This window comes from Eptesicus fuscus, chromosome 6, assembly GCF_027574615.1.
Source record: "Eptesicus fuscus isolate TK198812 chromosome 6, DD_ASM_mEF_20220401, whole genome shotgun sequence".
Lineage (NCBI taxonomy): Eukaryota > Metazoa > Chordata > Mammalia > Chiroptera > Vespertilionidae > Eptesicus > Eptesicus fuscus.
This window is the reverse complement of record NC_072478.1, coordinates 30,452,927-30,471,167: the sequence shown is the minus strand read 5'-3', so window position 1 is coordinate 30,471,167 and position 18,241 is coordinate 30,452,927. Positions and strand designations below refer to the sequence as shown.

The window sequence follows — 18,241 nt, the reverse complement described above, 5'->3', positions numbered from 1 at the left end:
GTGCTTCTCCACTTCCAAGGAGCCCTCCAGGTTTGCTCCCTGATGGGAGTGGATGGGAGGGATTTTCCCAGAGGCCTTTGCAGTCCAATCTCAGTGGGGAGGATGAGGCTAAGGAACTCAGTGTGGTTTGACAGTCTCTCTTGCTGCCCTCAGGTTTCTGCAAACACGTGAATGAACTGGATGCCAGCCGCTGCTCCTTGGTGCCCGGAGTGAGAAGGAGGTGCTGCCTGTTGGCATGCCCCACCAGCCCTCCGTCTGAGCCGAGTGGCCCCCACCCTCCGCCACCCTGCACTGCCCCGGCTCCCCCGCGGCCCCCACACTGCAGTGCGGCCGGGCCCCCTCCCCGAAGGGGCCGCCCCTGCCACCCACCCCTGGTGCCCGGGGCGGCCCAGCCCGCAGGGCCATGAAGCTGCAGGCTGTGATGGAGACACTCCTGCAGCGGCAGCAGCGGGCACGCCAGGAGCTGGAGGCCCGGCAGCCGCTGCTGCCTGAGCCCCCTGCTGGCCCCCCAGCCCTCTCCAAGGCTGCCTCGGACGAGGACAGAGACCCCGAGAACACCCGGATGCAGCAGGCACAGATGGCTGCCCTGGCCGCCATGCGGGCCGCTGCCGCTGGCCTCGGATCTGCACCAAGCCCCAGTGGCTCCGAGGACAGGCCCCCCAGCTCAGAGGACGAGGACGCTGCCCAGGAGGGGCAACCAGGCTCACCTGGTCGAGGCAGGGAGGCGCCAGGTCATGCCGAAGGCGATGGGCACTTCGAGGATGTGGGCTCTGATGACGACCTGTGAGTGCGGGTTGGAGGGCTTTGTGCACTGAATGGTGTCTGGGTCTTGGTGACAGAGGTGTAAGGGCAGGACAAAACTCCCTAAGGAGTGCCGCCCTTTAGAACTTTCTGGATGACGGTGGACGTGTTCTCCATGTGCACTTTCTAGTCATAAGTGGCTACTGAATGTGAAATGTGGCCAGTGTCAAAGATGTGGTTGAGGATTGTTGTTTGTAGCTTTATTTCATCTTAATTTAAACAGAACTAGCCACACACGCCCAGGGCCCCATCACCCAGCGACGCTACAGCAGATCCAACATCAGGGGCGGATAAAGTGGGTGGACTGGGTAGGACCTGCACAGGTGGGCATTAGTGGCTCATTGGGGTCTGTGTTTCACAGGAGTCCAATGTGGACCCTGAACTGGGTGCTGGTGGGACCCCAGTGGGATCTTTCTGGAAAGACTTAAAAATTTTTTTAAGAGAAAGAGGAAGGCGGAGAGAGAGAGAGAAACATCGATCAATCGGTTGTCTCCTATATGCACCCCAACTGGGGATTGAATCCAAAACTTGGGTATGTACCCTGACTGGGAATCAAACCCGCCACCTTTTGGTGTTTGGGACGATGCTCGAATCAACTGAGCCACATCAGCCTGGGCCCTGGGACAAGTTTTTATTTATTTTTTGGTTAATCCTCACCCGAGGATATTTTCCCATTGATTTTTAGGGAGAGTGGAAGAGAGAGGGAAAGACAGAAACATTGATGTGAGAGATATCAATTGGTTGCCTCCTGCACAAGCCCTGATCAGGGCCTGGGCCGGGGAGGAGCCTGCAACCAAAGTATGTGCCCTTGACCGGAATTGAACCCGGGACTGATGCTCTATCCACTGAGCCAAACCAGCTAGGGCGGCAAGACTTGAAAAAGCAAAGAAGTGGGGCAGTTGCAGGTTGTGATTGGGGCTGTCAAGAAAAGGAAGCAGAGGTGCTAGGGGCCAGCATTAACTTTCTTGAATGATGGGCAAAGTAGTAACAGTCCCTAGGAAGGGCCAGGAAGCCTGGAACAGCATGCCTAGTAGAGGGAACAGCCTGAGCAAAGGCCCTAAGGAAGGAGCCGGTGGAACATTTTCAAGGCTCAGCAAGGCAGCTGGTGCAGCAGGGAGAGGCGAGGGGGAGCCAGTTGGCACTTAGCAGGGACTGGGGTTTATGTCAAAGGAATAGCTACAGTTTGGTCAGAGCTAACTGGGACCAAGAGGCATCTGGCCCATGTTCTGCTTACGGGCCCTCACAGCGGCTGGGGCAGGTGAGGCCCACCCTCGCCGGGCTGAGAGAGGAAACGCAGTCTAGGATAAGGAGCCGGCTTTGCCCTGGGACAGGGGTGAGCTGGTGCCTTCTCCCCTGACCTCTGCACTCTGCCTGCCCCAGGAAGCCAAAATGGGAAGAGGAGGAAGAGGAGGAGGAAGAGCTGGAGGAAGACTTGGGGGATGAGGACGAGGAGGACGAGGAGGAAGACTATGAGGATGAGGAGGGGCTCGGGCCCCCGGGCTCTGCTGGCTTGGGCCCTGCGGCCCTGTTCACCCACAAGACCCAGCTGCCCCAGGCCTTCCGCGGTGGTGACGGTGGGCCCCGGGTGATGGGCAGCCAGGAGCGCCCAGGGGCTGGCCCAGCCCACCCTGGAGGGGCTACCCACGTGGTACCCCAGCTGCAGCCTCCTGACCACGGGGACTGGACGTATGAGGAGCAGTTCAAGCAGGTAGGTCCTGTGACGTGTGCCATAATGGGGACAGTGGAGGCAGGGGCCCACCTGGCTGTTACTTGGGTTCTTCCAACTGGCCCGATGGCTGGCTTTTACCTCCCACCTACAAGTGCCAACTGGGTGCTAGGGATCCCATGGGTGGGCTGGCTGTTAAATGCATTAATGTGGGGGACACAAGCCAGGAGGGAGAAGTGTGGGGCTCTTGATGTCTGCACCAGAAGGACAAGCAGGGAGACAAGAGCAAGGAGCCGGGTTCAGGGTGGAGGGAATGGTCCAGGCAAAGACTGTGCAGTGACCTAGCTGGGCATGGTTTGTGGGTGTGGCCCGGTGACGTGGGGTTGGAGGCCTTGTGGGTCTGGCCTCTTGAGTGGAGTTCAGTACATGGGGGCCCAGGCGGTTGGTTGAGCAGGAGGTGGCCACGTTGTGTGGTTGGTGTGGACGGCCAAGCACCCTGGGGCTCTGGAGGGGCGGGGAGGAAGCAGGCCATTCTGGTGCCTTCCCAAGGGCGGCCAGGGCAGAGGAAGTGGCCGGGCGGGGCATCCTTTGAAGTTGGGCCGAGCTGGGCTGGGCAGATGGAAACCAGATGGCGGCCTCAGCGGCCAGTGGGGCTTGCATTCCATCCTCAGCCAGCTGGGCCCTGCCCCGACCTCTAGGAGTGGCTGGAGGGGACCTGGCCTCCCTGGCCCAGAGCCCAGCCTTGCTGGGGCTCCACGGGGCTGTGAACATGACAGCACCCGAGAGTGGCCTCCGGGTAGCTCCCTTCCAGATGCTGGCTCCAGGATTGGCTGGGAGACCCTCCCACAGGGAGGTGAAGCCCGGCTACCCTGTGCTGCTCTCTAGGGACTCAGAGCCAGTAGCTTCTCTCTCTGCTTCACTTGGAGAAAAGGATGCTGGGACTCAGGAGCCCTCAGAGACTTGCATTCAGGCCATCAGAAAACTCACAGATGAAGTAAAGAACTGGAAATTGGGCCCATGGGGGCTGTGTTGGGAGTGACAGGGATGGAGGAGGTGGGAAGGCGGGAGCGTTGGTACTGCAGGGTTGGCCAGGCCAGCTTCAAGGATGGGAGGGAGAGTTAAACATCCCCTGGATGTGGACACCAGCCTGAACCTGCATGTAGGACTGATGGCCCCACCCTGCTCCCTGCCTCAGTTTCCCTCCCTTTGGGAAGAAAGCTCTTGCTAGGTGGCCGCTCACCCCATTTTGTAGATGAGAAAACAGACATGGTGTTGGAAGCAAGTTCTGCAGACTCCGAGCCCCTGGCGTCCTCTGGGTTCAACATAACACAGGCGGACATGTTGTAGGCGAGTCCTGTTTACTTATCCACCAAATGTTTGCTGTCTGCCCGAACACAGCCCTCAGGCTGGGAGTTGCAGCTGGACAGACCCCCCTGCCTCACAGCATCACAGCCAGGTGGGAGGGACGAGGTTGTGCGGCCCTCGGGGCCTCAGAGGTTGACAGAACCCCTGCTCCCCCGGCCCCAACTCTGGGGTGGGGGAGGGGGTGTTGGTGTCAGGCCAGGTGGGGGACAGGGGTTAGAAGCCCTGACCCCAAAGACCTTTTCGCATGTCAGGAACAAAGAGCCTCCGGAGCCATTGTCCCACTTGTCCGGGACGTGATGGTGATGTCTGGGGATACCCAGGGTCAGGTCACAGTTTCTGAGGCCAGACGGTCAGGGAGCGTCAGTGTTACAGAGTCACTCTCATGGTTTCTTTCTGTTGTGGGAGGAGAAGGTCAGTGAACAAGCAGATGGACAATAACATGGGATGTGGTCGGCATTTTTACAGGGGAAGCAGCGAGCCTCTTAGGATGTAACCTTTGGGCTGAGCCTTGTAGGAGAAGGAGCCAGGCACACACACACGGAGGAATGGAGCGCCTGGCAGAGGAAACAGCCCGTGCAAAGGCCCTGCGGTGGGCCCCAGCTTGGCTTGTGCACAGGGGCCAGACATGACTGGTCTGGGTCCCAGAGGCGATGGGCCGGTACTCGTTTTCCGAGATGAGGGGGGCTGAGGGAGGTTTGGGGCCACCGGGGGTCTGCCCTGTGGTGCTGGGAGCTTATTTTTGCCCGTTTATGGCAGGTCCTGCTGCTGGTGCTGCCTGTCCAGCCAGCTCGCCAGGCACCTGTGCAGCCAGTGTCAATAGAGGCTGGGGCCCAGCCAGCTTGGCAGATGTTGGGGGCCGTGTTGACTCTGGCGCTGCCCCACCCCCTTCCTGGCACGTGGCAGCCAGCCGGCCGGCCATCCACTTGGCATCCTCTCTGCCTCTTCCTCCCTGATCTTGGCAGGGCCTGACTTCTGCCCTAAAACCCTCGACAGCCTTGAAATGTCACTGTCGGCTATAGGTCTGGGGCAGCCAGGCTGGGGAGGGGCCAGGAGCAGTGGGCTCGTGACCACAAAAATCTTTCCTAGAAAACCTGGAACCTCCCATTTTAGCCCCCCCCCCCCCCCCCCCCCCCCGCCCCGCAGACACGTACTGATGAAGCTCACCCGGAGCTGCTGGCGGGGGATGAGGGTGTGTAACAGGCAGTGATTAGGATCTCAGCCTCCTGGCATCGGATGTGGCATCGGGTGACATCCTGGTGGCTTCCTGTCACCAACACTGCCATGCCCGGGCTTTAGAAAGTGCCACTGTGGGATTTTAAATCGGCAAACTCTCACTCACAGATCTTCAGCCGCTAAAGGATTTGAATCCTTTGTCTTAAGAACTCAAATACACGTTGGGTTTTTTAAACAGCTTTATTGATAGAAAAGTTGCATAGTGCACAATTCACCCATTTAAAGTGTGCAATTCACTGGTTTTTAGTGTGTTCACAGGGTTGCGCACCCATCACCACCATCAATGTTTGGACAGTTCATCACCCAAAAAGGAGTTGCATCCCCTTTAGCAGTTCCCCTCATCCCCTGCCCCAGCCCTTGGCCCATTTTCTGTGGATGTGCCTGTCCTGGGCGTGTCACACGAGTGGAACCACACACGGCGTGGCCTTTGTGTCTGGCTTCTCTCACTGAGCACCCTGTGTCCAAGGCCCATCCACAGTGTAGTGAGGGTCAGGGCTTCGCTCCTTTTTGTGGCCGAGCCATTGTGCTTGTCCGTTTCTCCACGGATGGATCCCTGGGTGGCTTCCGCCTTTTGGCAGTTGTGAATCGTGCGACTGTGAACATGCATGTGCAGGTGTTTGTGTGAACACAGGTTTTCGCTTCTCTCGGGTGTGCACCTAGGAGTGGGCTTTCTGGTTCCGACGGTAACTCTGTGTTGGACGTGTCGAGGAGCTGCTGGGCGCTGGCCGCAGCACTGCCCCATGTCGCATCCCACCTGCCGTGCACGCGGCTCCAGTTTCTCCCAGTTCTCACCAACACCTGTAATGACTGGTTCCCGCTGTGTGGGTGGGAGTCTCCTGGTATCTCAACGGTGGTTTTGATTTGCATTAAATGTTGGGCTATTTTTTCCCTGCTTTCCAAGGTAATGTCTGCTCACCACATAACTTGTAAAGGAGATCAGGGATGTAGAGATGACAATTTTGCCTAATCTATGTCGCTTAACTGTGCCACGGGCAGCAGATTGCACGGCTCACGTATGTCTCATGTGTATCCTCTTGATGCCACGGGGGAGGAATGGCCATTGCCCCTGTTGTGCAAATGGGGAAACTGAGGCCCTTGCCCTGGGGGAGGTGTCAGAGCTGGGCCTGGATTCCAGGGGAAACTGGCCCAGCACCTGCCAGAGCATTCCTGGGGGAGTGATGGATCAGCAAGGGGCCGGGGGCCACTGGCTACGGGGTGTAAGGGGAGCCGGGCAGCTTCACTGAGCCTCCGTGTCCTTCATCTGAAGTGGCAGCAGTGGGTCCAGGGCTTCAGGTTGAGGCACCAGGACCCAGTGCCTGGGCACAGTGGGCACTTGGGCAGAAACAGCCACCAGCAGCCCCAAGAGGCCGCTGCGTCGTCACCAAGGGCCCCATCTGGCCTCCCCCACCCCCGGGCCTCCGGGGGCCCATTTTCCAGGGGTGTCCTGCTCCCCTCCAACGCATCTGGCCCTGGATATGGGTTTAGGGACTGGGAGGTGAAGCCATGGATCTCAGGGGTGTCCTCAGCCAGAGGACATTTTTTTAGTTCATTTTTTGTTCCAGAATTAACACTAGACACCATTCTTGTGGGGAGAGATGGTGGACTGCTTCCACCTGGCCGGTGTCAGCCATGGTGTTTCCGGGCCTGTCTCTACCCACGTGTGCCCGAAACGTGACCTTTCAGAGGTATGGGCGGTTCCACCCGTTGCTCAGCTGGACGCTGCTTTTGTTTTTTCATTTATTTATTGTCTAAAGTTTTACATATGTCTCCTTCTCCCCCCCCCCCCCGCTTGACCCCCCTCCTCCCAGCCATTCCCACCCTGGGCAAGCCCCCACCACCCCACTGTCTGTGTCCATTGGTTATGCTAATACGCATGCATACAAGTCCTTTGGTTGCTCTCTAACCCCTCCCTCCCCGCCATTTGTCTCTGGACACTGCTTTTTGTGGGTGTTTTCACGTCGTCATCACTCAGCATCTGACTGTCGTATGAGAATGTCCCAAGTTGCCTGGTTTTTGTTAGCTCCGTGCAGACTTCACTGTGGGGCTGACACCAATGCGTTGGTCTGCTTCTCCGTTTTCTAGTTGTAAACACTGCAGTGAACATCTCTGGCCTCAGCGGACTTGCTCGGGGCAGCGTCGGGTGGGGTGGGGTGGGGTGGGGAGCTGGAATTGCTGGGCTCAGGGAGGAGGTGGCAGACATTTCCTTTATCCTGCCTTGCAGCCCCCCAGGCTGGGGAATGTAGATCAGGACACAGGTATTCCCAGTCCTAAGGGGGTCCGGCCTGGGCTAGAGGAAGAGGATCGGAAGGAAGGCTGCCCAGAGGAAGGGGCATTGGATCAGGGGCTTTGCAGGACATGTGAAAGTTTGCCAGATGGACAGAGAAGGGGAGGGTTTGCTTCTTGGAATAGTGTGGCTGGAACATAAAGGGGAAGGGAAGAATATTAGGGCAAACCAGAAGTAGGCTCAAAGAGGGGTCTTGGCAGTATTTAGGTGAGGAGTGGGAGAGATGCTGGGAGGACTCCTCAGGAGTCCATGGGCCGGGCAGAAGTGAGAGGCCAGCGTCACAGCTGAGCCTTTTGGACTGCGGAGAGAGGATGAGTTAGAATTTTCCCAGTGGAGGAGGGTATTCCAGGGAAAGGACACAGCCTGGGCAAAGGCCAGGCCAGACACTGGGTTCTGAGCCCAGCGTGTGCGTCCGGTGTGCCTGAGACAGAGTGGGCCCGGGGCCAGGCCCCGTGGGTCCTGGGGCCAGCCAGCTCTGGCACCAGGTGTCTTCCTGAGGCGCTGGGAGTTCTGGGCCTTGTTCAAAGGGGTGGGGAGGGGTATTGGGAAGCCCCTGGGGAACCCAGCCCTCCCTGCCGAGGGCAGTGCCTGCCTCATCAAAGCTGCTGTGGCTGTTGGCTCGGAGCCAGCTGGGTCATGGCGGGTGCGGGGAGGGTGCTTGCCCGCCAGCCCCTGGCACCATGCCCCTGCCCGTGCCAGCCCTGGGAACCACACTGACTCAGCCGGAAGAGCCTTATCTGGCCCCTATGCTGTCACCCAGCCACAGGGTCACTGCCATGGGGTCACCACCGCTGCGGCCTGGCCCCACGCCCACTGCCAGCTCCCCACCCTGGTGGCGCTGCCAAGTGCCCAGCCACGCCTCACGCTCTCTAATAACACACGCGGCTGACGGAGGGAGCGGTGCCTGGCAGGCAGTGTCCTCCCTGAGCGCCCCATCAGGGAATGAGCGTGGGTGAGCCACGTGGGGCCCGCCTGCTGGCATGGGTGTGTGAGTGTGCACGTGGGTGTGGGGACGTGGTGGTGGGTATGGTTTCGTGGGCTGTGGTGGCCCGTCTTCCCAGGGCCCTGAGAGTGTCAGAATCGGTTTGCCAGAGCTAGGGCCCCGGGGACATTTGAACCCTCTTGTGCGTAACACACGCCTGTGCTTGTGCATGGCTGTTGTGTGTGTGTGCGTGCGTGCGTGCGTGTGTGTGTGTGTGTGTGTGTGTGTGTGTGTTCTGAGGCCATGTAGACCCATCTGCGGCATCTTTATTTTTTAAATTAACTTTATAGAGAGGAAGTGGGCGGGGGGAGGGAGAGAAATATGGATGTAAGAGAGAAACACCAATTGGTTGCCTCCCGCACTGCACCCCGACTGGGGACTGAACCCGATCCCTGGGTATGTGCCCTGACCTGGAATCCAACCCGCCACTTTTTGGGGAACGGGATGACGCTCCAACCAACTCACTCACACTGGCCAGGGCGCATCTTTTATGTGTCTGTCATCTTGGGCACATGCTCAATTCCTGATGCCTGGCCTGTGTGTGTATGTCTGCATGTGCTCACCATGTGATGTGTCTCCAACTTATGTGGACATATTGCTGAGTCCGTCCTGGGGTCCGGACACACTTGGGGGTGACCGGGCTTGTGTGTCGCAGAGTGTGCTGACTCCGGGGCCTTGAGTGCTCCTGGTGTCTATATGTGATGGGGTGACAGTCTCCTGTGCCTTTGTTTGCACATGGCCATGTAGGTGGGGGTCTGCAAGCACACACGTGTGAGAGCACGTACACACGGCCAGCTCCCACAGGTGCCTGTGTGTGAGCCTTGCGTGCCTGCCGCCACTGGGCTCCCCCTGCCCTGTGCAGCATGAGGTCTCAGTGGCGCCCATTAACTATTAACCAGAAAGTCAAGTCCCTGGTCAGTGGTTCCCATTGGCAGCCCGGGAGCAGGTCAGCTGCCCTCGCCTGCCTGCAGTGGATCTGGACCGCAGTGTTGACAGGGCCCCAGGGGCCATGGAGACTCCCACCAACCACCCTGCTCGATTCCTTCCCCTCATGTGCTGTGTGATGTCAGGCAGGGCTGTGCCCTCTCTGATCCAGGGCTTGGCCCACTCTGCCTCAGTTTTTACACTTGACACAAAGGCCCTTCAACCCCCTAAATTTTCTAATTCCCAGAGCCAGCACCACCTAGAGTGATATGGTGGGGTGTCCCCCTCACCCTTTCTGATAGCCCAGCACCCCCACCCCAGATGCTGTCACCGGGTCAGGTTGCACTCCATGCCTGGTCAGGGAAGCAGCTGGGGGTACTGGCCGGTGGGTGGTCATGCCTGGGGGCGGGGTGCAGACCGCCCCTTTTCTGACTGCCTGGCTGCATTCGGCCAGAGGACAATTAGGGGTCACAGGGTTAAATGGTAACCAGTCTGCCTATTGAAGGCCTCAGCTCAGGACTTGGCCTTGCACCGTGGTCGGGGCTGGCAGGGGTCTCATGGGGCGGAGGGGTGGGGGCCAGGGAAGGTGCCGTCAGTACCACTCGCCACCCTCGCAAGCCCCTCGGCCCCAGGGCCCCTGCAGAAGTGAATCTGGGACACACTGCTGTCCTCCCAGACGAAGGAGAAAGGTCTCTGCAGATATAATTAGTGAAGATGAGGTCAGACTGGAGTAGGGTGGGCCCCAAGTCTAAGCACAGGTATCACAGGTCTCCTCCTAAGCAGAGGAGACACACGCAGGGAGACAGACAGACAGCCACGGAAGAGAAGGCAGAGGTCAGGGTGATGTTGCCACAAGCCCGGGACACTGGAGCCCCAGGAACCTGGGAGGGGGGAGGGGTAGGAGGGGTCTTCCCTGGAGCCTTGGGAGGGAGTGGGACACCTTGATTTCAGATGTCGGGCCCCGGAACCATCTGGCCCCGGAACCGTGAGAGAATGAACCACTATTTAAGGCCCAGTCTGTTGCTTGCTTCCGGCCACCCCAGGAAATAATTCAGAACCTGAAGGTTTGGACCCCTGACTTGGCGCTCGGATGGGCACTGTCAGGGAGCCAGGGCCTGCTCGGCACGTGATGTGGGCGGCCGACCCCCACCAGCTGCCGACTCTGCTTAGGGAATTGGTTTGAGTCGAGGAGACCCCTACTGTCCCACCCATGAGGTCGTGGGACTGGGGTCAGGCAGAAAGTCAGGCTGTGCACCCGTGTGCACGTGGCCGAGCCTGGTCCTTCCACAGGTGTGTATGGAGCACCTGCTGTATACCAGCCCCCATTCTGGGCACTGGGGACGAATCTGTAAAGAAAACAGACAGGAGTTGCTGTCGTCCTCAGGCGGCCTGGGGGGGGGGGAGGGACCCAGTGGGCCAGGTGGGCGCGGCGGCCAAGGCCAAGGGCAGGCTGTCTGGGGCCATTATCTTCGAGCCAGAAAACAAGGGTGTGTCTGTGTTTGTGTGTCTGTGTCTGGGTGGACGGGCGTGTCCATGTGTGTATTGGGAGACCACATTAGGGTGGGCAGAGCCGTGGGCACATCAGCAGGGTCTGTGAGTCCATGGCCACACAGAGGTCCGGGTTGGGGGGCTGTGTGGCTGCTCTGGGTGGGGTCCGGGCCTGGTGGTTTCCGTCTGGGTGGAATTGTTGACGCGGTGTGCATGAGTTCTGTCCTGGGGGGTTGTCTGGCACCTCTGTCCAGGCTGGCGTGGCCCGGAGTGGCCATGTGCCTCAGTGCTGTGCCACATTCTCTTCCTGCCCCATGAAGGGTCTGCCCCATGGTCACCCTAGCCTCTGCCCTGTCAGGCTGCGCTCCCAAACCCCCACCCCGAACAGTGGTATGAGCAAATCGCTACAAATGTGGATCTTCTGGGCTTGCGAGGCCCCCACCCGAGAGGGCACCTGCCCAGGCTCCAAGCCCCCAACACTAACGGGCCCCCCATCGCAGACCAGGCAGGGGCTGGCCGCCCTTCCTTCTGTTCTTATTTAATCCCCTTCTGTGATCAGCTCCATGAATTCTTCTCTGGGATGCAGGCTGGGTCAGCTTCTCTGATGGGGGCTGGGCGGCCAGGGGACAGCCAGGGGGCTGGGACCCTGACGGAGTCTGTCTGTTAGTGGAGCCTCCTGGTTTCGCCGTCTCTCCCCCCATGTCTCTCTGTCTCGTTCCCTCTCTGTATCCCGCCCACCCATCCCCCCCTAGCGCCCCGCCCTCCCGTTGCCCCATAATTCCTACCCAACTGCCACCTTCCCAGGGCCAACCGGCTGGCAAGTGCCCTGTGGAGTGGATGGGGCCACCCTCTCCCCGCCCTGCTCAGCCATCGGCCCGCCTTCCCCCTCCCTGTCCCCTTCAGCGACTGCTAATGGGTGCCCGATTCTTGGAGGGGAAGTGGGGCCTATAGTCACTGCTGGGTTATTCATTTCTCGGTCGTCACCCTGCAGGTAGAGCCTAGCCGAACGGAGGTGCAGGTGGCTGGCGACTGGCATTTCATTGTCATCTGCTGCCGTTTCCCTGGTGCCCTGGAGGAGGAGGAGGAGGAGGAGGGGCGGAATGTGGTGGGTGCCAGTCTAGTGCGCCAGGGCTGCCCAGCTGGCATCTCCTCTCTCCTCCATGCTCCCCCTCAGGAGGCTTTTCTGAAGGAAGTGGGGATGTCCTAGGAGTGGGGGTCCCCCTCCTGCGGCGCCCTGAGGCTACTGGCCACCAACACGGGTCACGAAGTCCCTGTTTCTTGCCCTCCGCCTGGGGTCTGGCAGAGGCTTCCCTGGGTGTTCCCTGTGGGGACTCCAGGGCCTGAGCCCACTGGGGCCCCTTCCTCTCGACTCCTGGGTGGGAGGTGGGAAGCAGCCTGTTCCTTCCCGCTGTGCCTGCCGCTGCCCCATTACAGTGGGGACCAGGTCAGCTCGGCTGGGGCACGGCTGCTGGCACTGGCTGGGTTTCTGTTCAGAGAGCCCGGGCTGGGAGTGACGGGGACCTCACTCCCCGGCCAGGTAGAGCTTTCTGAACAGCTCCCACCACCAGGAAAGTCCCTCTGATGTGTTCTGGGACTGCCTGGGGGCCCAACTACAGGGAAACGGGGCTGGTTCCTTTCTGAGGAAACCCAGGACAAGATTTTTAATTCCCGGGTGCCAGGCCCTGGACGTAGGACTTGGACCCGAGGCATCTCCAAGCCGGCGGTCGGGCAGGATCACGAGACTGTCATGTTTGGGTTGTGCAGGCCTGGGATCCCCTGTGAAATGCCCCAGGGTCAGCGTGGAACATCGATTAGTAATTGCTGAAGCGGGGAGGCAGACTCTGGGTTTGGGGCTTGCTGACCCTGAGCATTTGCCCAGAGCCCCTGAGTGCGAGGCTCTTTGGGGCAGGGGATCCTCCCCACTTGGTGAGGCGGGTGAGGCGGGTGCGCCCTGCGTCATCCCAGAGGCACTGAGGGGCTGCCTGGACTCCATCTGGGTTTGAATCCATCTTCATGGTTTTCTCTCAGAACCTCTGTTTCCCTGTCTGTAAAGTGGGGTCCACATTGGATAGTGGTCAGCTAGGGCCAGGGCTGTGGGTAGGGGGCTCCCTGGATTTGTATGCCGTTTGCATGACAGCCTGGGACAACCACCCTCTGATCCACTTCCTAGAAGTGTCTGGTGACCCCTGTCCTGAGTGTATCCTCGATGCCAGGCCTGCTGGTATCGCCTGTAGGCCTTAGTTTCCCCACTGTGACATGGGGCTGGTGGGCCGCCAGCCTTGTCCTGCCACCAAGGTGTTTCCGCCTGTTGCCCCTCCCCCCAGCCATTTTCCTAAAGCCAGACCCTCCTCCCTGTATACCCTGCTTCCCATGAGTCCCTCCTCTTCACCTGGACGCCCAGGTGCACCCCTGCCCCCTTCACAGATGGCCCTGGTCCTAGGCAAGGCTGACGGGGAGGAAAGACGAGGGTTTGGAGGTCAGGGCCCTACTCCAGAACCTTGCGTTCCGGAAATCCAGAAAGATGCGCCTTCGTGTGTTCCATTCTGTGACTTGTTTCTAGAGCTTTTTATTAATATCTGTGGTGGGTACGGGTGCTATTTCTTTTCAGAGAAAGGACATGTGGCCAGTTGGGGAGGGGTGCCCGAGCAGACAGATGTTTCTGCCCTGCCTAGAATCACTTCCCCAATTTCCTTCAAGCCGGGCGGGGCCCCTGCAGCATCTGCGTGGAGGAGGCCCTGCCTGGAGCGCTGACAGGAAGCGAAAGGGCCAAGTGGCTGGTGGGGGTGCCCTCAGGGTCAGGTGCACAGGGGGGTGACTCCTGGGAAGGGCCCGAAGTCCCACAGACATTGATTAAGCCCCTCCAGCGATCAACTCTGCCCTTCCCCCTTCAGAAGACCCAGCTCCCACGGGATTCGCGCCTGCTGGTCTCCCTGCTGGCCTGGGCCCCACGGGGCATCCGGATCTCTCAAACGCGCTGCATCCTCAGCATCCCGCGTCAGCCTGACCTACAGGCGCTCAGTAATGGCTGCTGGTCTGTCCTGGTCAAAACCCCGTGGGCTGGCAGCTCTCACGCAGCCTCCACCTCCTCTCTGCGGTGTCCTGGGAGTTTTCAAATTCAAAACCTCCGGTGCCCGCCTGGGCGGCCTTCTGAGGGCCGGAGTCCTGCTCCCCCTGGGAGCCGAGAGGCTGCTTTGGCGGCTTCCTGATCACGTAGCTCAGCACCTCCGTCAGGATCGGCCAACTGAGGGCTGAGGTGCAGGGAAGGTTTCAGACTCCAGGTTCTTCTGCCCCAGATGACCTCTTCCCCAGCCTCACGGAGCCCCATCCCGATTCTGTTCATTTGTCCGTTTGTCTGTCTGTCCCTGCTCTGGGGTCTCTGTGGGAGGGGGCAAGACCTGGCCTCAGGGCTCAGTTTTGCCGTCTCTGGGCCTCAGGCTGTTGGGTGAGGAGTGTGCACACTGGGCCCCGGACTCCCTGCCCCACTGCACGTTGAAAAGGGTGGATCGAACACGTAGCAGGTGGTTGGCGTGAACCTGCTCACCCAGGTTGCAGGTAGCCCTCTGCCCACTTCACTTTTCCTGATCCCAGAGGAGGCACAGGAGGCTGTGGGGTTCTGCCCCACCAACCCCCTCCCATCAGCAGCCGTGGGCGTTTCTGTGAATGGGGGAGGCCGAGAGGCCCCCAGGGACGCTACTCCCAGCACCTGGGGCCCTGGCAACGGCTGCGTGCTGAGTCATCTTGGTTGGGCGGCTGTGAAGAGCCTCACCCGTACCCCGTAATGTGAGGAGGGGTTTTTATCAGTGGGCGGGCAGGGAGCTGCTGGGAGGGGGACATGAGATGAGGACAGACCCGGGCGGTGCGAGAGCCCGAGTGTGCGCTCTCCTCCCTTCATTAGTAGGCTCCTGCTGTATACCAGGGTCTTTGCCCAGTACCCAAAGACCTCAGTTGTGCCCTTGGGGGCTCTCATCTGGGTGGGAAGAAAGAGGAGAAAGACAGGAAGAAGCCACCCCAAAATAAAGGCACAGTCACAGGACCATGACAGGTGGGTTGGCCTGGCTTGGGGGGTCAGAGCTGCAGGCCTGAGAGAGGCGCAGGGTGGAGGAGGGGGACTCCAGGTGGGCAGGACTGGGCGTGGGGAGAAGCGAGGAGGCTGGTGTGCGTGGAGGCAAGTGTGCATGGGGACAAAAGAGTTGGAGATAATGAGCCAGCTGGCTTTGGGCCTGGCAGGCTAGACGTTCGGATTTTTCTCCTGAGACCAATAAGGGAAGCCGGGGTTGGCTTCTGAGCAGGGGCGGCGCGGCCTGCTCTTGATGTAAAAACACGAAAGCCCCTCAGACCTTCTGCCCCTGGAGACTGCAAGGAGGTGTCATCCACCATCCTGGTTGCTCTTGGGTGTTTTCTAGGAACCGGGGGATAAAAACCCGCTTTGTTTCACTGTAGTTTCCTTTTGCTTATGGAAGTTATTACAGTGAATCAATTCTTGTCCAAAACTCAAAGGATATTAAAATAGGTGAAATTACACACACGTGTTCACAGCAGCACCATTCACAAGAGCCGTAAGTTAGAAACAAACCGAGTGCCTGTCAGCTAAGGCACAGACGCCCCCTGCCCGCACAGTGGAACATTACTCGGCCGTGAAAAGGAGCGAGGTGCCGACACTCGCTGCAACATGGACGGGCCTTGAACACACAGTGCCCAGTGAGAGAAGCCAGACACAAAGGCCACACAACGTGTGGTTCCATGGAAACTGTCAAATCCACAGACACAAAAAGTGGATTAGTGGCTTTTGCCAGCGGCTGCTGCAGAGGGGGAGGCGGGAGGGGGGTGATGGAATGTTCTGGGATTAGATAGAGGTGGTGGTTGCACAATATAGTGAATGTCCTAAACGGCACTGAATTGTTTACTTTCAATTGGTGAATTCTATGTTATGTGAATTTTACCTCCATAAATACTTGGTTCAGAAATTCAAGAAAAAGTATGTGAGTTTAAGCACTCAAGCCCCTGGGCCGAATCCAGCCCAGATTGCAGGCTTCCTCGCTCCTTCCCTGGCCTGGCCGCGCCTCCCTTCACAGAACCTCCCTGCGCCAGCCTGGCTTCCGGCATGCTCCCCTGCCTCCTGCCCTGCGATGGTATCTGTCCTTCCTTTCTGACCCTCAGCGGCTCAGGAATGCCCGAGGCGGTCCCCCGGGCACACGGGCGATGCCGGTCAGGTCTGTTCCCGCCCGAGCGGAGTGTTGGCAAGCCCGCTTCTGGACGTGGAGAAAGACACACTTCTCTGGTTTCCTAGAAGCTGCATTGGATGGTGCAAAAATAAGCCTTTTTTAAAAAAAAACCACCGGTGCTCAGCGTTTCTCTAGCTGATTCTTGTTTGCCGCCGAGACCGTGGCGCTTCTTGGTGGCTCACGGGTGCCTGCACGGTCCCTGAATGCTGGCAGTAGGCAGGTCGTTGGTTTTCCGCCTCCCGAGGAGCGCAGCCTCACTCCTGGGGTCCCCCTGCCAGCCCAGTGGCCTCATCTAGAGGTGGGGCCCTGTGGACTTTGGAGCCACCTGGGTGGCGGAAGGGGGCCTGAGCAGACACCGTTAAGGAGCAAAGGTCCTCTTTATGTTTACAGCCTGGGCCCCTCAGGACGAATACTGCCCCTGGGCCCCCGGGCAGGCTGGGAATTGGTCTGGAAATGTGACCCAGGCAGGGCCTGGGGAGGAGACGTGTGCTGGGCCCTGATAGTGCCCCCCCACCCCAACGGGTCACTTGTGGATTTGCTGGTGGACACAGTGGCCTTTCTCTCCTCTCCGGGCTAGCAGGCTGGGAGGGGTTCCCACACTAGAGTGAGCTCTCTGGCTCCAGAGGACCCCCTCAGCTCCAGGACAGGGCGGGGTTACCTCCGCCTGGTCAGCAGGATAGCCTGCCTGGCTGTGGTGAAAATGCTGCTGGGCCACAAACAAGAATTTCCTGTTTGCCCACCAGACCCTTGGGGTTGGGGTGGTTACCTCACTTTTCCTCCTGCTTATCCCCTCCCCCCGCCCCCCCATCAGAGCCCTGAGACCTCCTGGCTTTGTTTCCTCCTCAGCTGGCCGCCCTGTGGCCCCTCCTGGGGGATCTCCCCAGTGGGTCCTAGCACCTCTGCTCCCTCCCCCATGCCCTCAGGCTGGGCCTAGAGCTAGGGGAGTGTCAGGACCTGTGGATTGAGCTCTTTGTGCAAAGTACTCGGAAGGAAACGAGAGCAGATGAAGGGGTCAGAGGGTAAGGAAGGTTGGGGGGAGGGCTGAGGGGGCGGCTCCCTGAGAGGGTGATGTTTGGGCTGGAAGGAGGGACTGGCTGTGCAGAGATCTGGGGAACTGCCTTCCAGGAGAGGAAACAGTCCTTGCAAGACCTTGAGGCGAGAGATGGTGCTTGTTTTGCTCAGAAAGCAGGCAGTCCCAAGGGGCTGAATCGGAGGGAGGTGAGGGCAGGGAGGTGAAGTGAAGACCGTAGGGCAGGGGAGGCTGGAAAGCCCCTCTGGCTGCTGGGGGGTGGGCAGGCTGGGCCCCATCCACGCTGAGCCTCAGTTTCTCCTTCGTGCAGTGGTTGGTGCTAGGGAGGCGGAGGGAGATACATGGTCAGCCCCGCTTAGTAACCTGTGGGTGGACAGCAACTCTGGGTTGAGCTGTGTGTGCCCCGGTGACCCAGCCTGCAGGTGGAAGAGGCGAAGGGAGCATCTGTGGGTGCCTCCAGCCCAGGCTTTCACATCCACATCTCACATTCTTGAACTTTTGCACCCATTTCACAGCTGAACAAACTGAGGCCTGAGAAGGGTCACAGGGCAGGAAGTGAACCCAGTGGAGGTCACAGCATGGCCCTGGCTTGGGTGTAGCTGAATTTGGGAAAGGATGAGTGTCCCTGAGGAACCCAGATCCATTTAATGGGTGTCTGCTGGGTGACCAATTCTAGGCACTGGGGACAAAAGATAGAAAATCCCTAACATTCTGCTGGGGCTGAAGGACAGGGGACCAGACCAGGGTATGAATCCATGTGGGTCGGGTGACAGGAGGGCTAGGTTGGGGGAGAGCGGGGGTGAGCAAGGAAACCATGCTCATCAAGAAAGGTGCTCCAAGTGAGAGCAGAGTGTCTGGGGGAGACGGGGCTGTGGCTGAGGTAGCTGAGGGCGGGGGCTTCTTTCAGGGAGGGGTGGGCCCTTGGTGGTGGTGACATTTGAGCGGTGGGACATCCGGATGAAGGGGAAGCCAGCTGGGGCAGAGCTGGGAAGGGCATTCCAGGCGGGTGGAACTGCCAGGGCAAAGGCCAGGAGGTGGAACCATCCGATGGGTTAGAGAAGTAGCAAGTGGCCAGGTGAGCGGTGAGGCCGCATAGGGGCTGCTGGGTCTGTGGGACCGTGTGGGCTGCGGGGTGGGTATCTTCAGAGTCAGACGGAGCCAGCGTGAGACTCATCCTCGGGGCCTGGCACTTGGTCCCCGGGAAATCAGGTCTCGGGGAGGAGCGTGGGGCCCTAGTCTCAGGCCT

General features: G+C 59.5%; 1 protein-coding gene across 3 annotated transcripts in view; it reads left to right on the top strand.

The window, feature by feature from the left end:
• ARID3A (AT-rich interaction domain 3A) overlaps positions 1–18,241 on the top strand; it is a 38,097-nt gene that overhangs the window by 3,269 nt on the left and 16,587 nt on the right. For 2 of the 3 annotated variants that reach the window (XM_008150707.3, XM_054717575.1), the window contains exons 2-3: positions 154–783; positions 2,182–2,509. In XM_008150707.3, the coding sequence (XP_008148929.1) occupies positions 404–783; positions 2,182–2,509 (708 nt within the window). In that variant the 5' untranslated portion in view covers positions 154–403. Of the gene's footprint in view, positions 1–12; positions 31–153; positions 784–2,181; positions 2,510–18,241 lie in introns of those variants that run through there. The other variant, XM_054717576.1, reaches the window with a different exon arrangement.